We start from the raw sequence: 27,804 nt of genomic DNA, 5'->3' as shown, positions 1-27,804 counted from the left end.
CAACGGAGGCAGGACTACCGGGCAGGAGCGAGTTAGGGCCCGATGCCGACCACATGGCACCAGAGCCAGGACAGGCTGCAGCTCCAGCTGTCCCACACAGCTTCCATGAAGATGAGCTGGGAACTGACTGGTTCCATCGCGTTCTGCGCCGGAGCTACACGCAGCCTTTCCTGCTTTTAGGCAGAACTACATGATGACAGGACGGGAGCACTAAGCCACACAAAGCCCAGCTAATCTCACTGAGAGTAGACGAGGACTCCACCTACAGCACAGCCTTAATAATAGCTCCATGGCATCACGTCCTGTCCTGACCTCGCTCTGTCCTCACTCACCTCTCCTGCGTGTGTCAGTTAACGATTTAAACCTATGAGACATGAGTGTGAAAGCAGTGAAATGCGCCTAACTATGAAGAGGCCGGTCCACTCCTAACACATGCAGACACGCTGCGTTCACACTGCATGTGTGTGTGTGTGTGTGTGTGTGTGTGTGTGTGTGTGTGTGTGTGTGTGTGTGCGGTGCTGCTGCTGCTGCATCCTGACCTGTGAAGGGTTAACGGCGCAGGCTGGATATGAATGCCCTCAACCCAGGAGATGGCTGGCTAAAGCCCAGGCCGGCCTCCCAGGCCTCTCTCAGACCCAGATCTCTTCAGCATACTTCCCATATTAAAAGAAAACAAGTTACACAAATGAGGCAGATGGTTCTTGTTTGTGATTGCGATTCCCTCTCTCCTGAGCTCCTTCCTGGGCATCCTAGACGTTGCCGTGTTTGGTCATTACAGAGCTAACGCTGAGGCTCCAGCGCGTCCGTCACATGTTCTACCGCTGCCTGCTGGAACAAGCTGAGACTCAGCTACACATGAAGGTGGACCATCACTGCCTGAGCTTTTTGACCCAGCTCACTGCCGGCACCCTCCTGTTCATGCTACAAACCTGCCAGAGCACAACCCACACACCTGGGACCCGCTCCAACCTCAGAGCAGCCGCAGGCCGCAGCTGCACTGTGCTGCTGCATCGTCCTGGCTCTTCTGGGCCGGTGTTGGGTTGGACAGTCCTGTTCACTGGAGCTAACGTTCACTCTCGTCTCCATTGTGAGGAGCCAAGTCAGTGGATAGAAGGAGGAAGGTGGAGGAGGCCAAACTGGGAGCTGCTGCTGCTTAAAACCCTTCATTTTACAGCACAAAAGACCTTTTGCCAGTCAGCATGAAAACCTCCCGATGAACTGGGGCCCATCATAAGCTGTCTCTTTGTTCACCTCTGTCCATAGCAGGGAATTCCAGGCACTCATCTCCATCCTTCTCAGGCTACGTTCATCCATGGACAGATCAGATAAGGCGGCAACACACCCAGATGTGGCTCAGGCTGTTGATGGGGGCCATGACTGCTAACAGCCCCATGTGTGGATGCTGGTACAGAGAAATCACACACACACACACACACACACACACACACACACACACACACACACACACACACACACACACACACACACACACTGTTATTGCTAACAGCCATGAATCTGTCAACAAGAAGATTTCAGCTGAACTTTCCCTTAACACCTGGAGTGTGCGTGTGTACGTGCGTCAAAATAATAACACACACACACACACAATTGCATTTTTGCAGGAGTCAGATGCACCATGTGCTCACTTGGAGGCATCTCCTTCCACTTGGTGGTCCGTGCTCAATGAGCACAGAGTTGGCAGGGGAAGCATGAGATCGCCAGTTCAATTCCACCAGTTGTGTCCTCGAGCAAGACACTTCACACTAGCTTGATCAGTGAAGTTGAGTCCAGCTCTTTATTTGCATCTGCCAGCGTTAGGAGTGACGATTATTACTGATGGCAAACACACCTGGTTAGAAATGTAACCATCTAACACGTATTCTCAACAGCCGACATAAAATGTTAATTTTAGCCTCTGGTAACTGACTGTGGGACATGAGCCTCGTTGGTTTCAGCTGCACTAGTCGGCCCATCGCCACCAAGATGGTCCATGTGTGAGTTCCAGACCACCACTCCAAGAAACATCCACGGGCGTCACCCGAGCGCAGGCCACACTCTGGCCTCATAAACCACCTTCAAGAGATTCTTCTCCTCCCGTCTCACAAAAAGCTGCCACAGGAATGAAGTCAGGTACCAAAGCAGCTGCTCTGGTGTCAGTCCAGGGCCGCACTAGTCGAGCTTCCTGTTGTCGCTTCTCTCACATATGAAAACACTAGCTTTCGGTTCCTAATGCGTGGCTTTGATTACAGGTGATGACAGGACCTCTGCGTTCCCCTTCGAGCTGCTGAGCACTCAGCCAGCAGTAACTCACTCACGCATTGCAGACGTGCCTCTGTGGGGGATCAGGGACGTCTGCACACTGATTTACTGCCCAGTGTGCTTTTCATCACCAGTCGCTGTGTGTGTAGATCATCATGAGGTTGTCTCATAAAGTGAAACGCTTCGCTTCCAGGTTCCTAGTGTGGCTCAGTAGCTCCTCAATAAGACAGAACATTTAGCCTCGTTTGTCAAGCATCACAAGGAGCGATGGAGGCCAGGTTTGTGTGGGTATATGCAGGAGAATGGCCTCCGTTCAGCCTGCAGGATAATTAACGGCATGGAAGAGGGCACTGATAGACAGCACTCCAGAAACACAGGCAATGTGTGGCCATGCTGCAGGGGTGAACACGGGTGGAGACACAGGGTGGGGCAGGACCCCTCCCAACCATCTGGGGCAGATATTGCAGGTCACCAAGCCTGGCAGATGGCCCTCGTGACCTTGGTGAATGCCTGGACATCCTCGTCCGGGGTGATAGAAGACAGCGATGTCTACACCGACATTACAACATGCTGGTGGATTGTGGTGGAGACACAAACCTAAGTTGACAGGACCCATCAACACCCAAGGCTTCAGCTCGGTCTGGGGTTTCAGGCTAAATGGGTTTGTCTCAGCTCAGAGCATGGCCTTCCCTTTGACTTTAAGGGCTAGTACAGTTGTGAAACATAATTCGACAGCATTGATTCGGCTTCCTGACATGAGCTATTCTTGCTCATTGGTCTCGAGTGTCAGTTTAGATGCATACATTGGTATTCAATTTACAAATCTGCTTAATTAACTACTCAGAGTTCAAAGTGTCAATCCTGACAGTAAGTCGTCCATGTCGACACTTCACCTACTGCTGTAGGTCTGTCACACAATCACATTAAATGATTCTTTATCTGGTTCTGAATGTAATGAATCATGTTCTGTTTGCAGACAGAACACTTGTAAGATTAGATTCATGTTTAGTTTCCTCCAGGCTGGATGAGTGTAATCTCAGTTTGTCTGAGACTAAAAGTTATACTAAAATGCTGCAGCCAGAGTCTGAGTGGATTCATGAAGAGAGATCACATTTCTTCTCCATCAGCTTCCATGGTTGGAAAATCTAGAGAGAGAATTCTAACCCTCTTTTTCTCACTATATAGCTCTATCTTCTCTTCCAGACTTCTCTCAGAGATGGTCTACTGGTTCTAGAGGCTCTACATGTAGAATGGGAGGCAGAGCCTCTAGCCACCGAGCTCCTCTGCAGAATCAGCTTCAGGTCAAATTCTGGATGCAGACACCCTCTCTACTTTGAGACCAGGCCTAGAACCTTCTTCCTACAGGTAGAACCGGAGCAGGAATCTCAACCAACTGTTATGTGTCGTGTTTGCTGCTTGGTGTTGCCCTTCCCAATATACTATTGACTTGGTTCTCTTAAAGGTTTCTTGTGGGACCTTTTCCTCTCTCCTCTGTGGGACCTGTTGGGTTTTTCTATAATTCTATATAGCTGTATTTTGTGTTCGGTAAGGCCCTGAAGACTGTAGGTCGCACTGTGTATTAATATAAAACTTGCAAATTTCTTAGCCAGTTTCTTTTTTTAATAATAACTTGTTGTATTCCCAAGATTTGCCACACTAGGTAGAACTACTGTCTACAGCAAGTGCTGTGTGGGTGGATGGCACCATCTGTTGGCCACTATTGAATTAAAGCTGTTTAAGATGTTGAGGAGATGAATATTTAACACCACTCACTGAAGAATGGCAAAGGGAAAGTGGTAAAGGCAATTAAGGTATAAGTTTAATATTTTTGAAAAGAATGCATATACAAAGAACAAAGACTTCAGACAAAGCATTTGGTGTTGCACCAAAACATCGACAGGTTATAATAATTATACTGACTTGGGCTGGGTGTCGAGCCAACTCTAAGCCAAAAGAAAAGAAAAACTAGATCCAACCAATCACAAATAATCTTTACCAAACAGAGTGGAGCTTTTCATTTGATAAAACCAATCAAGTATTAAATGGAAGGCTGGAATCTAGATGAGTTCTGACCCCTAAATGGAAAAGGAGCGAACTAAAAAGACTAAAATAAAAGATTTTGGTAAAAACACCTGGAGCCTACATGGACATTGTGTGCCAGCTTACATTACATAATAACATCTGTTCAACTCATCATTTAGAACAGAGACCAAGGCTCAGCGACACACTGCACAGTCTGAACGGGTACAACAGACCACACAGCTCTTCAGGCCTCGGACACAACCTGCAGTAGGAAGGCACCAACATCAGATGGAACTAGGAGCTGTCTAAACACGGAGGAAGCTGTGCCTGTTCGTGTCCGTCATTGGTCTCCGACGACGTGTGAAGAACGCGCCGCTTGTTCTGCTAACACTGTTTAAGTTCTGCTTCTAAAAGGCCAATTTCTCTGGTTACTACTACTGTAGATGCCCTCAGCTCCAGAACGGGCAGCTCTAAGAGCACTGGACACTAGATGGCAATGTTTCCAACGCTGTGGTTTTACAGCTGTATTGCCAGACAGACCTACGCAGTCTGTAGTGGTTGAAAGCACATCTATCTGAACATGGAATAAATATTTTGTCATGTGTTTCAGGAGAAAATGGGTGTTGGCAAACAAAAACAGAACAACACTACTTCTGTTAGTGCTGGGGACAGGGTGTGTGTGCTCGCGGACACAGGGACAGACCGGCAGCATGAGCAGTCACCAATCAAGCAGCTGAACGGGGCTGTGCCAGGCCTTCTACTCATGAAACTTTCACATTGGTTGTTAGGTCACAGCACAGTCTGACTTTGAAATCAGTCTAAAAGCTCAACAAACGTTCCTGCTGCTGAGTTTCTAGTTCGGCAAAGGCTGTGCCATGCGGCCCCAGCAGCTGCTGACCAGGTTAGGTTCAACCCATACTTGGGGGTGAAGCTTCTCATTATTGCAGAGCTTTCTCTGACACTTGGTCGGCTGTATTCTTTCCAGTACTCCCATTGGAGAACAAGCCTGTCAACCAGCCTTAGCCGAGCAGGAAAGGGGTGTAGGGTGTGTGTGTGTGTGTGTGTGTGTGTGTGTGTGTGTGTGTGTGTGTGTGTGTGTGTGTGTGTGTGAACTTTTGAAATGGGCAGGAGGATCTCATAGCAGCACACATTTGCGTTTCTTCTTGGGCTCTGGTGGCTCCAATGCAGCCAATATCGCCTCATCAAACACATTCTTTAGGCCTTTCTGTGAACACAAGCACAAAAACACATGCTCAATAAGGGGTGACACCGACAAGCAGGTTAAGCGAAAAAGACAAAAACACAAGGGTCTGAAACTGAGAACAACAAAAGGTGATAACAAAAGTAGCATTACACATTATTTAGTGAGATATGAGCGAAAACTGCTGGGACCATAAGAAATAAATGTACATGTTTAGGAGCTGAGCTGGATCTAGAATGGACAACTCAAGAGAACATAGTCCTATTACAGTCCAGGTAGCTGTGAGACAAATCAAGGGTGAGTAACAAACATCATGCATGTTTGAATGCAACATGCAGCTGAAATCAGGGACCAGTGAAATAAATAAAGTGAAGGGAGCAAATAAAACAAACATACATTACAACACGGGACAATAATATTCAGGACTTTCATTCCACACCTCTTGGTTTAATTGCTGGCTCTGCTCGCTGGGGTAAAGGCCATCCAGATTTATTGTAAAAACAAAGCATCAGATTTTAAGGCAGTAGTCACAAACTCTGGTGAATGGACCTTTTCTTTGAATTTGTCTGAAATCAGAGCTGCTTATAATCATGAGCTCTATCATGTGAACGAACCAGCTGCTTTGGAACCAAATGGAAAAACGAAATAAGTAAGACCCTTGGTGCTGTAGAACAACCTGCTGAACAAACCACTGGGAAAGAAGGGACCAGAAAGAACAGGAAGTCCATTTGGCCTTTATTATTTCTTTTCACAGGGCATGTCACACAGTTATAGCCTCTTGTATCGGTTTAGCTTCCATTACAGCAGCGTATGCACCACGGTTAACGGCACATTAGAGAACCAACCAGAAAACAAATCTCAGAAAGTTACAAAATTTAAGGGCGCACACACACACACACACACACACACACACAGACACACACACACACACAGACACACACATACACACACACACACACACACACACACACACACACACACACACACACACACACACACGCGTTTGTTTATTTAAACACGAAATGTAGTAAAAAATATACATTAGTGCTGGAAGTGGAAGCTCTGTTATTACTTTTCCACCATACCTTCCATATCCTCTTGGTGTTAACTACGTTCATAGGACAAATGTAAAGCAGTAACTAAACAAAGCATACATCCTACATGCTCTACTGTTGGCTAGTGGTTACATCAATGAGCTTAGCCCTCAGCAGGAGAAGTAAGAACAAAGAGAAGACTGCGGTGGTAACAACGTGTAAGAAACACAAACAGCTCCAGCAGTAAAACATGGTGTTAACACTGAACAAAAGGAATGTCAGCAGTTACAGGTTAGAAAAGCAGCAAATCAATGAAGTTCTCAGTGATTGGGGCCAATCAAAGATTAGTGATACCTTTTCACCTCGTAGCTACAGTGAGCAGCGTGTGCCTGGTGGGTTGTTAGTTGGCAGAGGATGGCACCGGTTTGTATATGACAAGTAGTGAATGTAAATGAAAAAATGCAATGAATGAAAACACTGACAGTGATGGAAAGCAGAAGAAATTCTCTGAACTTAAAATATACAGCATTTGGCCTTTCTCTGCGTCTCAGGAGGCTCTAGGGCAGCTAGGATAGCTTCGTCAAATACATTCTTCAGTCCTCGCTACAAACACGGGAGAAAAGAGCACAATTAACAGAGCAAGCAGAGAAAGAGAGATGGGGTGGAGGAGAAGAGGAACACAGCAGAATGGAAAGCACTGGTGTACAACATGGCCTCTACCGAAAGGAGGGGAGCAATTCAGACCCTTACAGGAAACAGGAAAAGACATCAGCAGATATGTGTGTGTGTGTAGGGGACGGGGTATAGCAGGAAGCAGTTTCATCAACACTATTGTTCTTGGCAGGAGTGGGTCACGTTCCCTTCACTCACTTCCTTTATTCTGTCCTATTTAAATACGTCCCGTATCGGAACCATTACGGTGGTTAGAAAAGCATTAGCTGGAGGACTGGACAGGTGTTATGCTGAAAACTGGAACTGCAAGTACCATGCCATGATTTTACCTCTATCCAAACATCGCTGTGTTGTCCTACAGAAAAAATCACGGCAGGGGTGTCAAACTGAAACCCTCAAGGGCCACTGTCCTGCTGGTTGTCTACCTCTCCCTGTCCCAGCTACTACTGATTACCTTGACCAGGTATGTTCAGTTGATGAACAGCTGGAAAAGCCAACTGATACACATTACATCAAGGTATTAAACAGAGAGAGTTGAATAACCAGCACACACAGACACAGACAGACACACAGACACACACAGTGTGTGATTACCTGTGTCAGGGCTGAGCATTCCACGTATTTCACAGCCTTGAGATCTCTTGCAAGCTTCTCGGCTGTTTCTGGAGTGATGGGCTTTTGCTTGTTCTTTGCCAGCTTTTCTATAGTGGAGGGATCATCACGCAAGTCAATCTGAGTTCCAACTAGCAGGAAAGGGGTCTTTGGACAGTGATGAGTAATCTCTGGAACCCACTGGAAGGACAAATGTGTGGTTATTCACACATGTAGTAACACACTGAGACACAATCTTGGACAATATACCATTTATGAAAGCCGGACTTGCCTTTTCTTTGACATTTTCAAATGATGAGGGGGACACGACAGAGAAACAGACAAGGAAAACGTCTGTCTGGGGATAACTCAGGGGTCGTAACCGGTCGTAGTCTTCCTGTCCTGGAGAAACCACACACAAACATACTCTGGTCATCACATACATCATTACACTTTCAATTGTAACACCTCAAGGTACAAGAAGATTTAATAGTTACTTACCTGCTGTATCAAACAAGCCCAGAGTGTAGGGCTCACCTCCAATCATTACAGTTACGGCATAGTTATCAAATACCTACAAGGCACAAATCAAACCAATAGCTAGTGTGTTGCATGTCATCATGTGATTTAGTAAAAAGGATGAACTGGGTCAAAAAAAAAAAACACCGAAGGAGGTTCAGCATAACAAGTGACAAATGTAGCTACGAAGTTATGACATCATAGTTATTACAATATGGAATATTCGTGCATTTACATGAGGCTAGGTGCTATCAGCAGTAATAGGCCTTCACACACTTACCGTAGGTACATATTCAGAGGGAAACTTATTTGTTGTGTAAGAGATGAGCAGGCAGGTTTTACCCACAGCTCCATCCCCAACGACAACACATTTGATGGTCTGCATAGCTGTGTTCTACAGTCTACTCATTCAAGATCTGAAACAGAAAACCAGTAGGAAAAAAAAAGATTTAACAGGACAGTCATCATGAGACAAGGTAAGGTAGGCTTCTACATTGACCTGCCATTCTGGTTGTCTACAAAGTCAAAGCCACCTCAATGAACAATACAAACTTTTAGGATTTCCTTCTCTTCTTCTTATCTAAAATAGTTGAAGACAGCAAGGTGGCGACAGCATCATAACCTGCCTTAACACACTTAATGTAAAAACACACCTCATGTGACTATACAACCTGAGCTTAACAATGTCCCAGGCATCTATGCACAGAAACCAATTATGTACTAAAAGAGACGTTTAGAAGAACAGAGAAAACTCACTGATTAACTACCCATGGCCGTGGTCAACCACAGCTACTGACACAGCTGTTACACACTATGCGTGCTGTACACAATGGCACTGAAGCTGCAGACTTCAATGCTGGACATCCTTCAAAACTGAGCTCCTCTAGTTACTATCTATTTTATCCAATAACCAGCCACTGTGGTTCTACATGCGACTACCAGACTTTCCTGTCTGTGTCCTGTTACTGGTCCGACTATCCTGTCTGTGTCCTGTTACTGGTTCGACTGTCCTGTCTGTGTCCTGTTACTGCTTGTACAGTGCATGTGCAGAGCAGTTCGTGTTTAATCAGTAATTCTGTGATCAATACATACGTACACCATCATCATGCATGGTGGTTCCAGCTATCTGCACCAGGCTTGACCTAGTGACTCCTTCTTATCAACACTTGGCAAACATACAATAGAGTAAGACAGTGGTATAGGTCAAGCCAAGATGTTTCATTGTTCCTGAATATCTCAATTCTACTTTTGTAGAAACAGTAACATTACCCTCAGATCATTCAGACACACCAGTCTGCTGATAAAAAGCCTGAATGAATTTAACACACAGATAACACACACACATAACGGGTCAGAGGGGTACAGAGGGGTCAAATGCTTTGTCCACGAATTTGTGTTTATAGGCCAGGGGCAGACAACGTTGAACTTTAGTAGTACAAGCAGCGCAGGATTAGTTTGATGCATCCACGAACCACAGCATCATTTACAAAACAACGTCATCGGACAATAGGAATCAAACAACAAATCACGCCTTCAACGTTTCCAAGTTCAGATGATACAAAATCCAAATAGACATTATACACAAACATTTTTCTAGTATCACATGTCTAAATGTCTAATATTAGCGGGCTACTAACTACCACAAGTATAACATTCAGCAGAAGTAAGGAAATAGTACAACAGGCATGCCGGTGTAATTACCACTATACCCTCAACACAGATGGCAGCTATTACAAACAGAGTTAGCCTGAACGTACTAGTCCTACTGCTCCCTTCTGAATTTCGGCCACATCCTGGCCTCAAGCTGGCCTAATTACCTTCTGGTTGTTTAACCTAACCATAAACTTACTCAGCCCTCGTAGTTTAAATTTAAATACATACTTAATGTTGTTAGTCTCGGTTGTTGCAAAACGCAGCATAAAGCAAAAAAATGGGTTTGTTATTCCTTTACATTCGGCTTGTTAACCCGCTACAAGCTCAGAGGAGACATGTCGCATGCCTTTCTACATACTTATTGTTTTTTTTTTTCATGCAAAAAGATGATATTACGCTGCAACCACCGACCTAAATACGGACGCTACTCTAACCCAAAAGCTTTAGTTTAGCCGGTCCGCTATTTGCTTGCTATGCTAACTGCTGTGATCTAACCTAGCAAGCTAACCTTAGCGGATGCTGTTGCTGAACGGCAACCTAACCAAAAAGAACAGCCAGATGCCACAGATATACAATCAAGCTCAGGTTTGCTATAACTGAACTAAAAGCAGACCAGAACTGCACCTAAGTAATATAATTAAGACACATTATTCCCATACCGTATCCTCTGTTTGTGTTTGTACGCCGGGCGTTGGCAGCTCCGCGCTAGGGGCTTCCCAGTCAACTGAACAGGGACACGTTGCGTAGAAACCTACTACGCAATCACGTTCATCAGTTTTACCGCAATTCAACTATTTTGGTTACTGGGACCAAGATGAGACGAGTAGGTCAAAGCTTCAAAGAACACGAGGGTTCCGACAGCCAAGCTTTCAATGTGTATTTTAAGACGTGCTGTTTAAACACAACTTGCCCGAGTTAAGATAAAGACCGCAAACATTATGTCCGCAGGATATGAACTGTGTCGTAAGCATGGCCACTTGCTACTGGCATTAGTATACTGGGTATATCTATACCCTCTCTTTTTGTAATAACACCTAGACCAACAAACCTAGCGGCCTATTTTCATGGGCAAATGAATTTTATTCTGACCTACATCACTGCACTGTAATGCCAAGTCTGCCACTACGGGGCAGTGTAGTTCACTGACCCAAGTATCCATGGAAACGACTAGGGTCCAAACTTACAGTGGAACAAATCAAAGTAAGAACAGCAATAAGAAAAAGCACTTTATTCCAAAATGAATCCACATGGTCCACAAGAAAACAATTATGTCATACAATCATACTGAACATCTCTTGCAAAAACAAATAGGGAAAGATTTCTCCATGGTCAAGATGAGATTTTCAGACGTTTGTTGTTCTAGTTGGATACACTCTGCAGCAGGGTAATGTTGTCTCCTTTTAACATGATCCTGCCTGAGAGACAAACGACAGAGGAAGAGAGGGGGTGTTAATGTGATCATGTGATTTGAACAAAAGTGATCAACAGGTAAATTTCCTTAGAAACCTTCAGTCAGTCATTCTTCGCGAAGATACATTTCTGCAGACCTTCATTCACCTAATATATCACTTAAACTTGTCTCTTGTAGTAGTTATATAAGTAGTTATTATAGATTATTGATAATTTTCAGACAATAATAGAAACCCCATCATGTGAACATCATTCAAGCCACAGGACAATAAAGACAAAACAGCTGATGCTATTCTCATTAATGTTTATTATGCATTATACCACTTGTTTCACTAGAACCAAGGGTGAATTAGCACTAAAAAAAGTTTTATTAAAAAAAAAAGTTCAGGTGGGCAGCTCGTACAGGTCTGGTTTGTACATAAACTACACCTTTTGTATCATAAATTTGGTGGTTGCGTTTAAACTGCCAAGCGCAGATACCCATGCGAACACGTCACTGCCCTAAGTGAAACAAAGACAAATCCATAAAACATAGGCTTAAATGTATCAGATGTACACTTACCTAGTGGCTTTCTGTTCTTAGTCTTCATGTGGACTTCCTCAGCATCATCGAGAACCAAGTTCATGTACTCATCAAAACCCTAAAACGGTGACATAAATGTTTTGATTACTGACACATGTACACAACATCTCCTTCACTCAGTACAAAAATAAAACTTTCAGGTCAAACCGAGCTCATAAAATAATCCTTACAGCTGTTACATTAAAAATGACCTAGAAGAATGTTAACAGCGAGGTAGCTAAAAGCTCAAACTGTGACATAAATAAGGAGATGGTTAAGTTAGAAAAAAACCTGAAATGTTTCCACACCTTCACAGCAGCCACATGTGTAGTGATAAATGATTAGGCAATAGCTTTTGCCAGGCACGATTCTTAAGTGCCTGACCCTGAATTAAAAACTTTAGGTCTATGAGGGGCCAGTGTCATGTCTCCGTCGGTACCCTGCCTACATACAGTAACAGGGTTATCCACCATCGTTCTCGGTTTAAAGTAAACACTCCCAGTAAGACTGCGTGGACTGCTCAGGTTAAGCATCTCTTTCAGTATCATGGATAGTAAATTAGATGATTGATGGGTTGCAACAGGTCTCCAAATCGGCAATTCAGTGCAGACTTTGATTTTTAAGTAGTGGTTTAGTTTTGCCCCAGCTTCAAGAGGCTTGTTTTAAATCCAAATATCACTATTTTTTTACAGCACGGTTTTTGACTGTAAAATTAGTGGTTCATCTATCCTACTTTAATGAATTCTTATTTCAAGTTGTAAAATAAATTTAATCAAACCTCTAAACAAAATACTCACAATAATGCATCCCTCTATCCGCATGTTCACCTGCTCATACAGCCACACCTGGATCCGTGAGCGCTGCAAATTAGAATCGTTAGTTTCTATTTTCTGCAGGCACCAACAAAAAAACTAAAATAATACTAAACTGAATACTTACGTTTTGTAGATAGCGGAAAATTAAGTTCTGTTTCATAAAGTTAAAGAAATTCCTTGGCCTTGATCCAGTTACACATTTTCACAATGCAATCATATCTTTATTGTAACAAAAAATGGTTGGGACAGTTCAAAATAAGGATGTTTAATAACCAGGCCGCACATTTTTACATCCAAAAAGCTAAAGCTGCGCCTGTCGTGTGTCTGTAGCGCCGCTGTGTGCATGAACTCCCTTCGTGCCTCAACATTTTCGCACAGCGTGCTAATGCTAATGCTACCGGTCCTATCAAGGCCGCCTGGTGTCACATTAACTCATTCATTCAATACAATGAAGCCATTTGATAAATATCAAGTAAACCCGAACACTAGGCCCTTCTGATGATGCTTATGTATTAAATACCATGCGGTTTGTTATCATTATTCCCTCGCTCGCTTTAATGAAAAAAAAAAACAGCTAGCTCACTTGAGCGAGTGATCTTAGCTCAACTGCTACATTTTACTGAATCCAATTTAACAGCGTGTGTGTGTGTGAGATCCCCGCAATAAAAGGATACAATGGGCTGGACCATAACCTTCTGGACCTTCTGTCCCTGTCCTCTGTACGCCATCCTTTCTAGAAAAACACCAAAAATAGGTACAAGAACAAAAACTGCACCTCCTGAATAGACGACCAACGAAACCTTCACGTTGAGCTTCCAGTTGTAATGGCGGGTTTTCTTCCGCTTCTTCTTCTTCGTCTAAATTCGGACACGCACGGGACAGAGCAATATCGCCTCCTGCTGTTGTTTTTGGAATCTGTGCCTTGAGGACAGTCGAAGATGCGTCAGTCTCCAGAGAAATAATCCTATATAGTACTTTTAACTGTCCTTTTATTTGATGATAAGGTGAAGCTAGTTACAATAAAATACTTCATGTCGTTCCTGTGTTTCTGGTGACTCACCAATGGGACATATGTTTTCATATTTTACATCTGATACATTGAATCATAGTCATGTCAGACTAATGAGTTTTCCCGCTAATGCATCTATCAGCTGCTTTCATTTAAACAATACCTTAGTATACCTAAAAGTTAAAAACGACTCTTTGTTGGGTAGGAGTTTCTTCATGAATCTTTCTACACTCTAAATGCTGTTTTCCACATAGGAAACGATTACATCTAAAGACGCTGATAATACATCCATTGTTGAATTAATTTGACTCTTTTCTCAGTTAACTGATTTCAATAATTCCTTCATTGATCACACATGATACATGTCCTTGCCATCTCTTGTTTAGAGGCTCACATTATGAACAGAGGCTGCGGCTAATTCCAGGGTGAACTAGTCTTGTCCGCTAGAGGGCGCGATGCCACATCAAATCTGACAACAAGCAGTCGAGCTGCAGTTTCTCAAACTCGCAAACGGGATTGTTCCCAATCTGACACATAGTGATTAGTCATTTCTAGAATGCACCATTAAAAATAATCTACAGGGTCACAAATGACACGTCATGCTTTTAGGTCAAGACGGTGGTCAGACATGCTGGGACAATCACACCATAATCGGCCAAGGCATTGCCTCTGATATTTATAGATGGTATTATATAAAGCAGGATTGGCAATTTCTCTGTTGTGCACAATATACCCGTAACACGATGAGCCCACTCGGAGAGGCTAGCCTTGAGTGTGCAGTTAACAATAGTATTAATAACACACATCACAGGCTGGTCTCACTGCTCAGAAGAGAAAGTGTGATGGAAATTAGCAGCCGAGGACAGACGAGAGTCCGCAAGTGTGGAGAAAGAAAAGACGCAAGGAGCCTCGGTGGTGCAGGCAGAGGTGTCGTCTTTCAGGGCAGGGACCTCTCAGCCTGTCTTAAAAGCGTTCACTGGGCATCGTTGTCAAGTGCCACATGCTTGTCTTTGTGCTATGAGAGCTGGAATGGGCTGCTGACCCCAGTGCCACACGCTGGCTCACATTCCCAAGGAAGCCTGAGGGAAGCAGCTTCAGCCCAAATAACAGCAAGGTTGTGTGTTGAGGTGCACAGGGTGGTGCCACAGAGGCCGCCGCGGCCACGCGGGCGTCTCTCACTCTTAAATCACACATTAGGACCTTCATACAATAATGGATCATATGGTGAAGTCACTACTTCAAAAAGAAGCAGTAGCCGTTACTCATTACTCGTCTCCCTTCTGTTGACGTAAGTAAATTTGCACAAGCTAAATTGACCTTCAGTGCATTTTAGAAGCCACATCAGTCTGATGACTGTACAGCCATTCACATGCACAGTTGCTACAGATGTGCATGTGAAGAGCAACCACAGGCAACAAGACTGGGATGTTCTATAAATAAGCACACACAGGACGCCCTGTGCCTCCACTGTCTTCCTTGTCTCTACCTTCTCTTTCCTCTTCTGACCCAGTCAGAGGAACTGCCCTGGTTGGATCAGCCTTCTCTCTACATCACTTCCTGTTCCTGTTGCTGCTGATTGTTCTGAGGCTCAGGGAAGGCAGACCGCGGCTGGAGGAGGGGGATTGTAGCTGACTTTTTGTTACCCTCACCTGACAGACCTGACCCCTGACCCCTGACCCCTGACCCCTGCGTCCCAGCAGGCTGCCTGCTTCCTGCCCTCGCTAGTAGGATATTCATAGTGAATCTGAGAACACAGACTCCTCATGAAAGTGCTGAAGTGTGGCGCTGACAGCACACGGTGCTGGCTTTCTCTCAAAAAACGTGAAAAAATAAGTTTGATTTTTTTCTACTTTTGTATTAGGCCCTATATCTCGTACATTCTGATGTACTGCTCCCAACAAATGGAGTATATTTAATTTTGTAACAGAGTAAATTGTTTTTGTATTAATTGTAATTTTCCTAAACACCTTTGGAGACTGAGTAGACAGTCACATGTGGGTGTGGGCTGAAAGAAACACAAATGAAACATTAACAATACATTACCACTTACATAAATATGTTAAGGCAGCAAAGCAAACACCTTGAACTGTGCTCTCTTGCTCCAGCCAGTCGAGGCAGATGCTCGCCCACACCGAGCCTCCTGCTGCAGCTTTCTCCCTCTTTTTTCCCACTCACTCATTATGTTGGCCGCCACTCCTGGAGAGGCTTCCTGGAGCCCATCCCAGCTGACAGTGGGGCAGGAGGCGGGTTACACCCACACACACAGACAACCCCTGATCTCACACTCGGACAAAGGAGACTCTCCAGTCCACCTAACCGCATGCATGTACACTGTACAAGCCATGTCCAAATAAAAGGGATGAACTGAGTGAATCAGTTAAAAGCCTGCTCGACGTGGGCTTGATGGGGTTTCTATGTACGTTATTTGTTGTTCGGTGAGTTGTTTTCTGTGCTATACCTGACCTGTGGTTACTAATGTGAGTCATTATCTCACTGCACAAGCAGCAGAACCAGGTTGTGGTTTGCTGACTTTCACCACAGTTCTATCTAAGAACTCAGAACTAATAACCCTGAAGTCTGTGGATTTGTTGGCGGTTTCATCATTTTCAGAGCAGCTGGAAACAAAATCGCTTCAATCCACACACATATTTACGCTTATATCTTGTCTGCTTGACATGTCACAGTGGTTTCTGCTTTTATCAGGTCTGTACATGCTTGACCTCTGACCTTTACTGCTCGAGTGAGTAATGCCAGCATCCCTGATAATCAGTAAATGACATGTTCGGTGGCACTGCCACATGGGCCACATGTTCTGGGCCAAAGAGAAAAAACTGCTTCCAACTCGTTCACACTTTCTCTATTTAACAATTCATTCAATGGCTGCTGCCTCATACTTACTCATGTGGTTCTTATCTTGTTTTAACAGCACCGTCAAGATGCACAGTACATTTATTTTTCCTCCAATTAACACGGTGAATAATATGCAGGTCCGATAAGAGCTTTTTGTTTCAATCGGTGTTTGTGAAAGTGAGGAAATGTGGAGACATTTTTCATTGTGCAGTTGTTTGGCTGTAACGCTGGAGATCTGATGAACACGGTGGCCGGTGGCAGGGGTCAGTGAGCAGAGGTGCTGGGGAGGTGTGGGTGCACATATACAAGAGCTAATGCTGGAATTCAGCCTTTACTACTTCTAGTAGCACATTTTGTTCCTTGTGTGTGACGCTATTGTGCGTCTGCTATTAGCATTAGCACAGGTCAGCAGCAGATAGAGAATGTGAGGCCCGGCTACTGACTGACTGTCAGGCTGCTGCTCCGGCCTCTCGGTGTAGACACTTGTTATTTTGAAACTGTTTTCATGTGACCTTACCTTGCTATACAGGGTGTGTGACCCACATAGCAGGGTTTGCAATGGATGTTTAAGTTCATGTTTGTGGGACCTGCAGCGTTGAGCTCCAGCCCAGACGGGCACTAATGGTTAATCCCTCCTAATTAATGAATCTTAATGTCTATTCTTGTGTCTAACATTTGCAGTTTTAATGGGAAAGTGTGTGTAATTGAGTGGAATAATAGAGGAAAAGAAGCACTGTTGCAGCTGTGAACCATGACATACTTTCCCATCTACCTTTGTGTTTTGAAAGGCCCAGTGCAGTAACTATCTGAGTGGTTTCCACATGTGCTCTCTCTCCCAGTCCTGGTTCATTTCCGCCTTCACGTCACCTGATCGTCTGCCATCTTTCAGACCAGCTCTGAGCCTTTTTGTCTTTTATTTTTGTAGGTGTTTTTTGAGGGTTGTGAAGTCCATGTGTGGTGCCGTCACCACTCTGAGCTCTCGTAGGATGCTAGGTGGTGTTAACCCTAAAAGATGTTAACATGCTAATGAACGCAGCGACAGTAGGGACTGCAGCGCTTCAACCTCATCTAGGAGTGAGGACATTATGCTTAAAGGATAACTTGTCTTTGACACAGCAGCCAGTCACATTTGTGAGTCCTTTTATCCAGTGAAGACTCTCACTGAACACTTCACCCCTTCAGTCAGAGACCACACACTCATCCTTCACCTGTAAAGAACAAACAAGACTCTCATCTCTTTCAGTCGTCGTATTTCAGCTATAACCATGTATCTTTTAAAACTCAAAGATTGATTCAACTTCATTATATATTTTCATACAGTACATGCACAGTGATGACTGTACACGCTGGGCTGTGACCTAGAGGAGGAAGCAGGCTTTAGCTGCTGATGGATGGCTCTGTTTGGTCCTGATGGGCCGGCTCAGTGTGTCGTCTGGCAGCAGCTTCCTGCTGTTGCTCACCTGTCCTCAACTCCTTCCTTCCTCTCCCTCTGTCTCTGGGTTCCCTCTTGCCTGTTCCTCCTCCTGTTGGATCTTTTGGCTTCACTGACACTGACCTCACAGAACCTGTTTGCCTCAGTAACCTGCCTTTCATCTGTTGAACATGTAAAATAGAAGAAAAGAAACAGAAGTAAATAATGTTGTATGGAAGGTCAAAACTGGTTCGTGCATTAGGCCTCATTCAGGGCTCTAAGCTATGCACGCAATCTAAAGACTGCAGCTGTGAAGTCGATAAGATCTCTAAGGTGTTTACTTTGCCATATAGTACTGCAACACTCTCTACCGCCACAAGTACTTCAAAGCTCAGGATTTGTTTTAAATTAAAGCTTGTTGCTTAATGCCACACGGCTGCACACGCTAGATCAGGGGTCCAAACCTTTTCACCAAGGGTCACATGCGGTTAAACACACTCACTCGAGGGGAAGTACGTATCGCGATGCCTGGTTTATTTAAGTAAACTAAATCGATCAGCCTGCTGTACAACACAACAACATGTTTGGAACAAAGAAGGTTGGAAGTTTTTTCTGAAAACAGCTGCCTCTTCTTAACAGACCTGGAGGGGGTGGGATAAGAAATAAATTATACTGTCTACTATAGCTCAAATTTGTTATGCAAAAGAGTTTGGATTGTTAACGGATCCACTAATATTTGTTTGAACAAAACTAATTGCACATATCACAGTAAGTAATAGGATCATAAAACCTACACTTATAACATATTTCGCTCTCAGTGGGAACAATGAAGTTGCGCCTTGGCCTGCAGGATTGCTGGCAGGTCCGGAGTCAGTTTTGTGGTTGAGAGATGGTCGTTGGTCATTTGGGTTTTTTAATCTGCTTTTGTTAAGCGTGAGAGAAAATGGAAGGGAAGTCGCAAACAGCTTGATATTGTTATCAGTGGTAGAAAGATCTTGGAAGCGCTGAGAAATTCTGTCATGAGATGTAATCACAGACACATATTTCCCCTTTTTATCTGAAATACGGAGGCCTTTGATCTGATTTCGGACAGTGTTGTAAAGTGCACAACACAGAAGGAGCACAACTGTGACTCGAGTCGGAGCCTCACACTTCTCATGCGTGTGGCACCAGTTGCTCTTTGTCTTGTAGGTTTTCGCTGAGTTCAGTGAGATCAAGTACAAACTACAAACAGCAGGTGTAGCAGCCATAGAGCATCACTCAGGCCGTGAAGAGGTCGGTCCTCTTCCTTCCAAACCTGCTCGGCCTCTGATCTCAGAATGAAACCCGTGACTGGGCCAGCTCCGTTCTGAGTGGAAGAGCAGGTCCCGTGTTCAGCATCCTTCATCATATGAAAGGATGACATTCTCTACGTACTTGAATCATGTTTAGCGTTTCACAGTGTTCATCATGTGTTCATCATGTGTTCGTCATGTGTTTTAACTCTCTCTCTCTCCTGCACCACAGAGGTCATTCCTGTCATAGCTGACGCTTCATCCGCTCCAACTGCACACAACTTGTCCCATTTAAGTCCTTCCTTGCCATTTGCATTAGACACAGCTTTAAAACGTGTCTCCTGCGTTTTTTTGGTGTCGTCAGAGTGTAACTCCCTAGTCACAGTTTGTCCAGTGACTCTTCAATGCTTCAGCCCGAGTCTGACTGGACTCATGAAGAGAGATCACATTTCTCCTCCACCAGCTCCTCTGTCCTACATTCAAAATCCTTCTCCTCACTTCAAAGCTCCTAATGATCAGCTCCATCTTCTCTTCTAACCTCATAGCTCCTCTTGCTTCTCTCTACTGGTGGTTCTAGAGGTTCTACATGTAGAAGAGGCAGAGCCTTTACAGTAGCTGCATGCAAAAAAAGGTTAACCCTGCTGTATCCAGAGGTATATTTGTACAAAGGTTCCTTACGGTGACAATAGTAGTTGATTATTTGTAATGGTATAGAACCCCTGCTGACAGTCACAAAGGTACAGCACTTGGACCCTGCTGGGGTTCTGCTAGAACGATAAAGCTTGCGTACTGTACTTTGTTTTCTTAGTGTGTACCAAGCTCCTCTGTGGAACCAGCTTCAGGCCAGGTTCTACTTGAAGACCAGGCTTAAGCCTTCCTCTGTGATAAAGCCTCTAGTTAGAGATTAATGTCACGAACCATCTCTTAGTGATGCAGCCGTAGACCTAGATGCTGGTGCACTCTCTCTTTTGTTGTTGCTGCTCTATTGTCTCCTGTTGTTCTATCTCTGTTCCCTATTGCTTCACCCTTCAGTATAATTTAGCAAAGTTTCTCTGTGCTAATGTCCCAGTAGCTTGGGTTTGGTGCTTGATGTTGTCTCCTGTCCTGCTGCTAACACAACACATGACCTCCATAGCCCCTTTTCATTGCACTAATGCACACTGTTTGCCTGAGGCGGCGCCAGTGTTGCAGTAGCATCCACCTTCAACTTCCTCCACTCACACGCGTTGTCCAATGCAGCACACAGAATCTGCTAAACTACTTTACTAATGGAATTTTCCATTTGTCCCAAACAGATCTGTTGTTGATCGCAGCCACGTACAGAGAGGAAATGACGGATCATCGCTCGGACTCGTCAGTCCCACGGCTCATGATGAGCTCGGCTCCATCCCTGGCAGATTTCTGCTTCCTCAGTCTGTGGATGCAGGCGGGCAGCTACTGTGTCAAACGGCCGCTTCTGCACAGGCTGTAACTCAGTGAGAGCAATGCTTGTTGTGCTGATGGCTGCTCATCTCTGAGGGCCATGTTTCATATTACCAGAACCGTGCTGGACATGGATAAAGCCACTCTCCCCCAGTGCGACGCCTAAAAGGCTTCATTTCATCTCACACAACTATTTTATCATGCTTCCTGTTTTTATCTCCTGGTGAAACTGACACCTGCTCACACACACACACGTTGGCAGAGCAGATCCCAATGAAGTGGCTAAATATGGTGAACAAAAGGTCTGCAGGGGAGTGAAAGGAGAAGCAGAACAAAAAACAAATAAGTAATGAAATTATAACAATACAGAGAGAGGGGAAGATAGAGAGACAGAGAAAGAGAGCGAGAGAGTAGGGTTGCCACAATGGCGAGGAACAATCGCTCCGCGTCAATGGAAAAAGAGAGGTGGGGGGGAGGGCTGTCTGGACAATAGAGCCGGTGACAGGAGCACAATGGCTGCAGTGTTTTCAATTAGACATTATCTCATAGACAGAGTGGCAGGTCTCATTGTGAGAGGGGGCTATTTCAGGGCTGCCTTTGTGTGGGGCAGTGCCATACTCCCACACCCCTCCTTGATCCTCAACTCCCTGAATCCACCCCCCAGCCTGCACCTCGCCCCCGCAGAGGCCTTGTTATCTGGATGAACAGCTCCGTGTGTTTGTGCATGCATGTGTGTGTCCGTGGATGGAGAGCACGCCTTTTATGTTTGCTTTCCATCAGCAGAGGCCAAAGTGTGGCCGGCGACGTGGGCCCGGACCGCAGGGAGAGACGGAGGGCCAGGTTCGGAGCGGGGCCCCACTGAACGCCTCCCATCTCAGGAGACCTTCTGTAGAACACTGTCTACATGGCAATCTGCTCCATCGGCTCCGTGCGGTTTGCGTATCTCTAAAGAGCAGTGTTCACTTGAAACCAGCCCTCGCCTTCGATGTGCGTCCGCAGCCTTGTTTTGCTGCCTTCAGCGGATGAGGGCTCGGAAAATGGGCTGCGGTCCCTCACTTCTCAGAAATAATGCGAACTTTGCTTATCGGATGCGGAGCATCTGTGACACGTTGACACGCTCACAAAAAGAGTTGTTTCGACAAGTGTCGTTGAGCCGCCCCTCTGCGGTCTGCCGCTGCTAAGGACACCTTGCTCTGTCTAAGTGCACACATAAGCACATCTTCCATCACTGTGATATTGTGTCAGTTAAGCAGAATAATCTTATGAGGTTTTTTATCTGTTCACTCCTCCAGGGGCCCTGCTGCCGCCCTGCTGTGTGCGCTAAACTATTCCTTCAAGTTTCATTGCACAGCTACCTGACGACTAAGGTGTCTGTGAAGCCATCGTACCTGGCAGATGAGTGTGATCATGTTATCCAGTAGAAAGCATTCAGTGACTTGAATGTTGCACAAACTGGAAAACTTTTCCAGTTTCGACATATGCATTGTACTTGTAATTGTTTTCTTGGTAAGAATTATTTTTTCAATGTTTCATTTTCTGATGTGTGTTTTACATCATATTGAAATAAAAATTCCAACGAATGAATTATGTGCATTAACTGAGTCAGAATTTCAAGAGAACTAAGTCTCGATTCAGTTTGAAATCAGGTGTGAAATCTGAAAGGAAAAACATTTCAACACATTTCAAAATAGATATGCAGCATTTCTCAAAATAAGCTAATGACACATAAAGCTGAAGAAAGGTCAAACTGTTGATGATATCATGGAAAGAATTCATGAAAGACAGAAAAGAATGAAAATCCTTTCTACACCAACATCCAGAATAATCTGATGATACCTATTGGTTTAGGTCCAACAACTGGGGATGATCCAGGAATAATTGTTGTGGTATAAGCATGAGTCCAGTTCCCCTGTGTCATCTCAGACGCACAGGTTGGACGGCAGCACTACGCAACCGAGACCTCACAGAGTCGAGCCGCCTGTTCCAACCCACAACCTGTGCATCATGACTCCAATGGTTTTGTGGAAAGGAACAGTTGGACAATGGAATCTATCCCACGCTGGAGCCGCCTTAGATCAACTGAGAGTCTGTTCAAGACCCAACGGGAACTTTGACTTCTGCCAGTGTTCAATTAGGAGCATCGTGAACTACAGCTTGCTCCTGGCAAAGGTTAGACGTCTGCCTTCAGTTGTGATGGTTAGAGAGGCATTATGTCCATGGAGGTCCTCACTTCCATATAAGTATAAGGATGTGTGTGCGTGCATGCATGTGTGTGTGTGTGTGTGTGTGTGTGCGTGCGTGTGTGTGTGTGCGTGCGTGTGTGTGTGTGTGTGTCTGTGTCTGTGTGCGTGTGTGCGTGCGTGTGCGTCTGTATGTGTGTGTGTCTGTCTGTGTGCGCGCGTGCGTGTGTGTGTGTCTGTCTGTCTGTGTGCGTGCGTGTGTGTGTGTGTGTGTGTCTGTCTGTCTGTGTGCGTGCGTGTGTGTGTGCGTGCGTGCGTGTGTGTGTGTCTGTCTGTCTGTGTGCGTGCGTGTGTGTGTGTGTGTGTGTGTGTCTGTCTGTCTGTGTGCGTGCGTGTGTGTGTGCGTGCGTGCGTGTGTGTGTGCCTGATGAAATGCAGGTAAGCTGTGCAGTCAGCAAAGCAACCCCCAGAAAAGGCAGATATGCATCTAATGTTAGCGTGGGGATGTAGCAGCCGTGTGACCTGATTCCAATCTACCTAAGAAGAGAGGGGCAAACTGGGACACAGGAAACTGGTGGGCAATGGGCTTCAGTTGAGGTCGGGGTTGTTATGACATGTTGCATGTAGATTACTTCAGGCTGCGAGCTGCAGCAACTGCCACTGCGGCCGGAGGGTTAGTGCTGGTGAACATTTAACCGTATAAAAACAGATATTTGCTCCAATAACATATTTTCTGGTGTTCGTTTTCTGCCACAGTAACGTTTCTGATTAAAAGTCAACAGACTGTGGGAGCTCCCTCGATTGAGGTGCAGACACAGGTGGGCCACGCAGTGCCACCCAGTGCTCCCAGTCAGAGTCCCATGATGGATTCTTCGGGACACATGTTGAGGAAATACACACGAATTACAGCCAAAAAAGAGACGTGGAGCTGGTTGAACATTGTGGCTGTTTAAAGAAAATGATTTAGCTTTTTTAAGAATTAAAACATTAGTTGGTGCTTTACTGAGTGTTTCTCAGGAACGTAAGCACAGATCAGGCCTCCTTCGTTCCTGCTCTGCCCACCTCAGCTCACTGCCACTGATTCGATTCACTCGTCTGCAGGAAGCGCGTTGTCACAGGGAGAAACAAGGTCAAAGCTACGTTGAGAGCTGCTGTCTTGAGTCCTTACGCTTTACCTGATTTGGTGCTGGTGCGGAAACGCTGATCATTGAGTTCTTGTAGTAGTGTTTGTACAATAGGACGGTTCATTAGGATGAACTGAGAGTCACCTTGAGTGAAGTTAAACAGAGCTGTTGCCTGGAGACGAAACCTGAGCTAACGAGTAACTCCTGGTTTCACATGGATGTCTAATGATCATTATCCTGATTCCTTCAATGAACACAATAAACTAGAGACCAGCAGAGGCTGAAGGTGCTGCCACAGCCCCAGCCCTTGAGCACAGAGAGTGATGGACTAAAGGCTGACATCACTGGTGACCAGAGCGTAACAAAGTCCCTTAACTCTTCTGTCTATCTGGACGCCTTTAATCCTTTATACTCTGAAAGTCTGCCCGGTGGCTGTTTGCTCCCATGTATAAATTGATATTGCATCGTTGGACCTGCACCATCCGCCCTGCTGATGATGAATGCTGATGAGTCAGTCAAACTCAAAGAGTTGCTATTAGTAACAAATGTCAAAGAAAAGTCTTTCATTTTGAAGATACAATAAAAGCCTTCACCTAGTTGTTGAGATGCTGATAAAGTTGTTGACAGTGCAGTGACTAAAGCTGTGTTGCTGCTTGTCAGTCTGCTGTTACAGCTCCCATTACCATTAAGTGTCGCAACAACAAAGAGGAATATTAAAGGTGGTCAAATCACATGATCTGATTTCCATCAGCTTATCTGGAGAACGCCAACCTTCTGAACAGGAACCGATCACACGAAGCCACACGACAAATTCCAGTCCTGGAGGCATCAAAAAGCTCAAAGTTGTCACTAAACCCATGCAAGGCAGTAATAGGTTACAGGTTCCAGCAGGTGCAGCATGTATTCTGTCATATCTAGGGTTATACCCAGATCAAAGATGGCTGCTCCCCCCGAATGCACAGTGTTCTTTATGGTTTTGAATTGTTTTTGCAGTAGTCAGCTGCATGATTTTAATATAAACAAAACAAAGATGAGAGTAATATTAGGCACCAAACAACAGGAAAGACAAATCAAACAGGACGATCATACGTCCGGTCTGAAACACAAGGTTCTCACTGTTCCTGCTCCATCAGACACAGGTTCCTCGTCAGGTTCCTGCAGCTCCAAGTCCACAGTCCAATCAGTTCGTCCTGATAAGTGACAACATCCTAAAGCCGTCCTGGTTCACAGGACTTACTTTCTACGAATGCAGGAAATGTTGTCAGTCAGGAAAACGTCTGTTTGTAAAGTCTCATGCCGCTGTGCTATGAGTCATCAGACACAGTCAGACGTGTCAGATTCCTTCCACTCTTGGTGCACGACCAGGACCCAGAGCCCCAGCTCTCCCTGCAGGCGCCATGTTCACATCCCTCCATCCAGCATCTCAGCCAAACACTCCGCGGCACCAGTGCCACTGCATATAAACAGTGGATGTGCTGGCTGCTACTGGTTCTGGTAACGCAGCACCGCCAGGATGAAGTACAGTCTCTGCTATTGGAACATGTCACCGCTTTGAACTCAGCGTGTCTTCATGAATTAGCTAGAAGGTGAGTACAGAGAGGTGCACAGGTGGGCCTGGAAACCAGGAGCAGGCCAAAGAACCTTGTGGTGCTGGGGAATGGGAGATGTGGTCCCGTAGAGCTTCAGACCAACACAGACAGGGAGGGACAGGAAGTGATGACCACTTCCTGTCCCTCCCTGTCTGTGGAAGGAGACTGAGCCGTTGTGTGCATCTGCCGCCTCCATGTTAAAGCATGAGTTCACATTTGAACTAGTGGACACCCTCTGGTCACATGACAGCTCTACGCTGCTGTATTTCCCTAAATCCACAATAAACACAGAAGGAAAGCACTTCAGCCAAGCTAAAGACTTGAATGAATAAAGGGAGTAAAGAAGACAAAAGCTTGTGAATGTGTAACACAATAGGATGATGAAATAATCCCTTTCAGAGCAGCCTGAAGCCGCCATTCCTCTCCATTGTTCCCCTCTATTGTCACATACAATAACGCTGGCTTTTTAGAAAAAGTGACACAAACAACACATTGTATTCGGAAACTCTCTGTACTATTAACTCAGTCACAGACATGAGCCCAACAACCAGTAGGACGGCAACTGGCGGCGCTGCTGGTCAGCGTGGTGGAAACAGGAGCCGGTCTGGTCTCCTCCTGCAGCTCCTGATTTAAAGGCTGAGAGGACACGCACACATGACTACACGAGCTCAACAAGCTGGAATCACATGGACATGGACATGTGAAGGTCAAACAAACCCACTTTTATCCACTTGTCTTTTCGAAGAAAATAAGCAAATACTAGTGGGAGAGCGAGCAGCGCCTCCTGTGACGGTGGTGCGTGGTTTTAGAATGACCCTGTGACACCACAGAATAAAGAACCACGTGTGTTGTGTCTGTGACGTTTTCTGCCTCGTCTCATGAGGCTCCAGATGCAGCTTTGCCTGTTTGTGTGAACCCCCAGGATGCAGAGTGGTGAGTGGTGGCGGGTGGCGACCAGGGTCAGGGCTCCTCACAGCCCAGCACCACAGCCAGCAGTGACGGTTGGACCGGTGACTCCTGCAGCAGCTTCATCGGAGCCACAAAAGGCTGTCCTCGCGTGCAGCGTCCTTCATGTTTGTGTAAGCAGACGTTTCTGTGCGTCACTGGTGGAGTCTCAGACCTGCAGGCGTGAGTGTGGAGGCCCCCACAGCCACGTACCCATCAGGTAGCGGGTGCGCACTCAGACCTGCGGACTGTCAGTCCCTCCACAGGCCTGAGCACCGTCATGTAGCATGAACCAGGCCTGCACACGTGAACGCGTCAGACACGAACAGACAGGATGAACAAAAGGAAAAAGAGACGTTCATTTGAAAGCGGAAGATGAGCACAAAGTAAAAGGGTAAGAGAGAAAAGGGGAGATGGAGAGAAAAGGAGAAGTGTAGAAAGGGTTTTGTAATCTCAGTATAGTGGTGTTGTGCCGTCTCCATGGTGACAGGCACAAAGGCCTGTGGTTGGCCATTGATGGCTAATTGTATTCTTCACAGCTCTTTTGTTAATTGTTGTCTGCCCAGCTCCCACTTCCTGCTGGGCCACGGCACAAAGCCACGAACAGGAGGGATTAGAAATGGCACATCAGTCCTCCCGAAGCACAGTCAAGGTCTCTCTCCCCTTTTATCTCCCCCTCACATGCACTCCCATGACCTCGCCGCTGCCTCCTTCTGTCCCTCTGTGCTGATGTCAGGGCTTCACTTCTTCAGTCCCGTTTCGTGTGACGTTCTGTCAGCCTGGTTTTTCCCTTTGCTCCTTCTCTGGCAGCGTTGTCCACACAGATGCAGATGAGACAAGGCTGCACTGATGCAGACACGTTTGAGGCGTGGACGTGTGATGTGGACCTCTGTGTGAGGCTGCAGGAGCCCTGCTTCTGAGGCCGAGGGGACGCGTTATTTAAGGCCGATGGAGGTGATGCTGGGTTCTAGCTACAGGCCAACAGGACAACAGCACTGGCTTAAACTTAAACTAGAAAGGCAGGTCGCTGCTTAGAGACTGAGCCCCAAAGCTCGTGTGTTTGGTTCCCTGGTCAGTGGGACGTCTGGACCTTCACAGGCTGCAGTCGTTACTACAGCCTGTGAAAGCGTCCTCACACAGACACACACGACCCAATTAACCAACCTGTACTTATGGTCATGACATTGGACGTTTGGGTTTTGGATTTGGGGACAGACATGTGTTTTTAGAAATCAAAGCGAATGAATGACGAATTAAAACCT

General features: G+C 45.6%; 2 protein-coding genes across 3 annotated transcripts; both read right to left on the bottom strand.

Annotated features, from left to right (window-relative positions):
• Positions 1-4,056: 4,056 nt before the first annotated feature.
• Positions 4,057-10,770, bottom strand: LOC114855655 (cell division control protein 42 homolog). Of its 2 annotated transcripts, none has more exons than XM_029150983.3 (6): positions 10,611-10,769; positions 8,579-8,714; positions 8,281-8,353; positions 8,072-8,181; positions 7,783-7,980; positions 4,057-5,506 (listed from the first exon to the last, which is right to left on the bottom strand). In XM_029150983.3, exons 2-6 carry the CDS (start codon positions 8,681-8,683, stop codon positions 5,417-5,419), a joined length of 576 nt encoding a protein of 191 aa, XP_029006816.1. In that variant the 5' UTR covers positions 8,684-8,714; positions 10,611-10,769; the 3' UTR covers positions 4,057-5,416. The 2 variants fall into 2 exon arrangements, with proteins under 2 accessions (XP_029006816.1, XP_029006817.1); XM_029150984.3 differs by lacking the exon at positions 4,057-5,506 and adding an exon at positions 6,197-7,119 and having other exon boundaries at positions 10,611-10,770.
• Positions 10,771-11,164: 394 nt separating this feature from the next.
• Positions 11,165-13,581, bottom strand: snrpe (small nuclear ribonucleoprotein polypeptide E). The gene is made up of 5 exons (XM_029150985.3): positions 13,413-13,581; positions 12,863-12,889; positions 12,721-12,783; positions 11,924-12,002; positions 11,165-11,366 (listed from the first exon to the last, which is right to left on the bottom strand). Exons 1-5 carry the CDS (start codon positions 13,464-13,466, stop codon positions 11,311-11,313), a joined length of 279 nt encoding a protein of 92 aa, XP_029006818.1. The 5' UTR covers positions 13,467-13,581; the 3' UTR covers positions 11,165-11,310.
• Positions 13,582-27,804: the final 14,223 nt, after the last annotated feature.

The sequence above is a fragment of the Betta splendens genome, chromosome 5 (genome assembly GCF_900634795.4).
Source record: "Betta splendens chromosome 5, fBetSpl5.4, whole genome shotgun sequence".
Classification (NCBI taxonomy): Eukaryota; Metazoa; Chordata; class Actinopteri; order Anabantiformes; family Osphronemidae; genus Betta; species Betta splendens.
This window is presented reverse-complemented; position numbering and strand designations above follow the sequence as displayed.

Excerpts from the sequence above, each read along its gene's own strand:
- snrpe (XM_029150985.3), bottom strand. The coding sequence starts at position 13,466 with ATGGCGTACAGAGGACAGGGACAGAAGGTCCAGAAGGTTATGGTCCAG. Across the intron at positions 12,890-13,412 it reads AGGTTATGGTCCAGCCCATT|AACTTAATTTTCCGCTATCT; the intron begins GTATCCTTTTAT and ends TTTATGAAACAG. Across the intron at positions 12,003-12,720 it reads GGATAGAGGGATGCATTATT|GGTTTTGATGAGTACATGAA; the intron begins GTGAGTATTTTG and ends TCACCGTTTTAG.
- LOC114855655 (XM_029150984.3), bottom strand. The coding sequence starts at position 8,683 with ATGCAGACCATCAAATGTGTTGTCGTTGGGGATGGAGCTGTGGGTAAA. Across the intron at positions 8,354-8,578 it reads CCTCTGAATATGTACCTACG|GTATTTGATAACTATGCCGT; the intron begins GTAAGTGTGTGA and ends TGTGCCTTGTAG. Across the intron at positions 7,981-8,071 it reads TTGAAAATGTCAAAGAAAAG|TGGGTTCCAGAGATTACTCA; the intron begins GCAAGTCCGGCT and ends TTGTCCTTCCAG.